This window comes from Phaethon lepturus, unplaced genomic scaffold (assembly GCF_000687285.1).
Source record: "Phaethon lepturus isolate BGI_N335 unplaced genomic scaffold, ASM68728v1 scaffold38318, whole genome shotgun sequence".
NCBI lineage: Eukaryota > Metazoa > Chordata > Aves > Phaethontiformes > Phaethontidae > Phaethon > Phaethon lepturus.
The window spans coordinates 1-1,509 of NW_010556147.1; the positions used below are offsets into that span (position 1 = coordinate 1).

The 1,509-nt window shown below is 58.2% G+C and overlaps 1 protein-coding gene across 1 annotated transcript; it reads left to right on the forward strand.

Moving 5' to 3' along the window:
• Nucleotides 1-128: 128 nt before the first annotated feature.
• TMEM141 (transmembrane protein 141) lies at nucleotides 129-1,079 on the forward strand (the record flags this gene model as incomplete). Its single annotated transcript, XM_010292392.1, has 2 exons — nucleotides 129-359; nucleotides 1,000-1,079. Coding segments are annotated over 2 exons (311 nt in total), but the record flags the coding sequence as incomplete, so codon positions are not given.
• Between the last annotated feature and the right edge of the window lie 430 nt (nucleotides 1,080-1,509).

Here is a 1,509-nt window from a genome sequence, read left to right on the forward strand (position 1 = left end):
CAGGCCTGCGGCATCCCGCTCTGAGCGGGAGCAGCAGGAGCAGGGCTGTGTTGCAGGCAGAAGGGCTGTTTGGCCTTAGTGTGGGGGATTTTCTTCCCTGGCTCTTGCCGCATCCCTGCTGCCCACAGCCCGGGGGGGCTCAGGAGCTGCAGCAGGTGCTTTCCCCACCGCTGCCCTTACAAATGCCCTTGCTGCTGGCATTCTTGGGAGCATCTTTGTCTCTCCAGCCTCAGGGTCCCTCGCCAGCTACGTGGTAACCAGAGCTGAGACACAGAAATGCTCTGACTTCTGGATTTACCTGGAAACAGGCAAGTCCCCACAGGAGCTCACCATGGCTGCTAGGGTGTCTCAGCCCACAGGTACATTCACATTTCTCCCTGCTGCTTTCCCTGGGCTGGTTATGCCTCATTCTTCCCTGCTGCAACATGTGCTGTTGCTGCTTCATAAGTTGCTGACTGTCATTGCCAAAATCCGCATATAAGTCCCACACTGGCACCCCACAGCTGAGAGGTGGGAGCAGGCACTTGGGGTGGCAGCAGTGCTAGGGTGGCCGGAGGTCCCTGCCTGGTCTCATGGCTCCTGGGTCCCTCCATGCTCCGGGCCCACCACCTGCGCTGCAGGTACCTGAGCAGGGCTGGTGGGGTGGGAACACTCGCTTCTGCCTGCTGCCCTGCCCACTTTGTGGATTCACGAGAGCCAGCGTGAAGGGCTTGTTTGCTGGAAGAGGAAGAATAGGGTAGGGGATGGAGGGAGGCAGTAAACCCTTCCACACCTTGGTTGCTCTGTACAGTGGGCAGAGCTGGAGGGGTGCCAGGGCAGCTGCTGCTGGTGGTTCTCATGGTTGCATGCTGCTTTCTTCCACTGGTACCTTGAGCTCCCAAAGCTGGGCCTAGCTGAAGAGGCTTTAAACACTTCACCAGGGCTCTGTGGTTCTCTGTCCACCCTGGCAAACATGCCAGGATTGTTGGGGGTCCAGGGAGCTTGTTCTTTCTGTTGCAGAAAATCTGCCCAGCCCAGAGGACAGAGAGAGCGTGGCACCACCGGTGAGGAGGAACAACTACGGAGATGTTGTGGAGTAGCCAGCAGAGCACAGTGCACCATGCCCATGTCCTGCTTCACCCCTTCCTGCCTGCCCAGCCTGCCTGTGCTTGTGCTACCCGCAAGACTGGTGGGCTCTGGTACTGCTCGGGAGCTCGGATGAATTGATCCTGCAATGAGAGCATGGTGGAGACACCGTAGGGATTGCTGCCTGCCAGGTGGCCTCGGAACATTGCACATGGAGGGTACAATAAAAATTGAGAGCTGAAAGCGCACATTGTGGACAAAGCAAAGGCTGGTGGTGGGACAAGAAGAGCTGGGGTGCACGTGGTAAATGTCACCCTGAGGCAGCCCCTGCAGGAAATGTTGGAGCAGAGAGCTCTGGTCCTTCTGAGGCCATGGCACCTGCAATCCGACAGGACGGAGCTGTGAAGTGGCTGCAGGCACAGATGGGTCTGAGCTAAGCTGTGA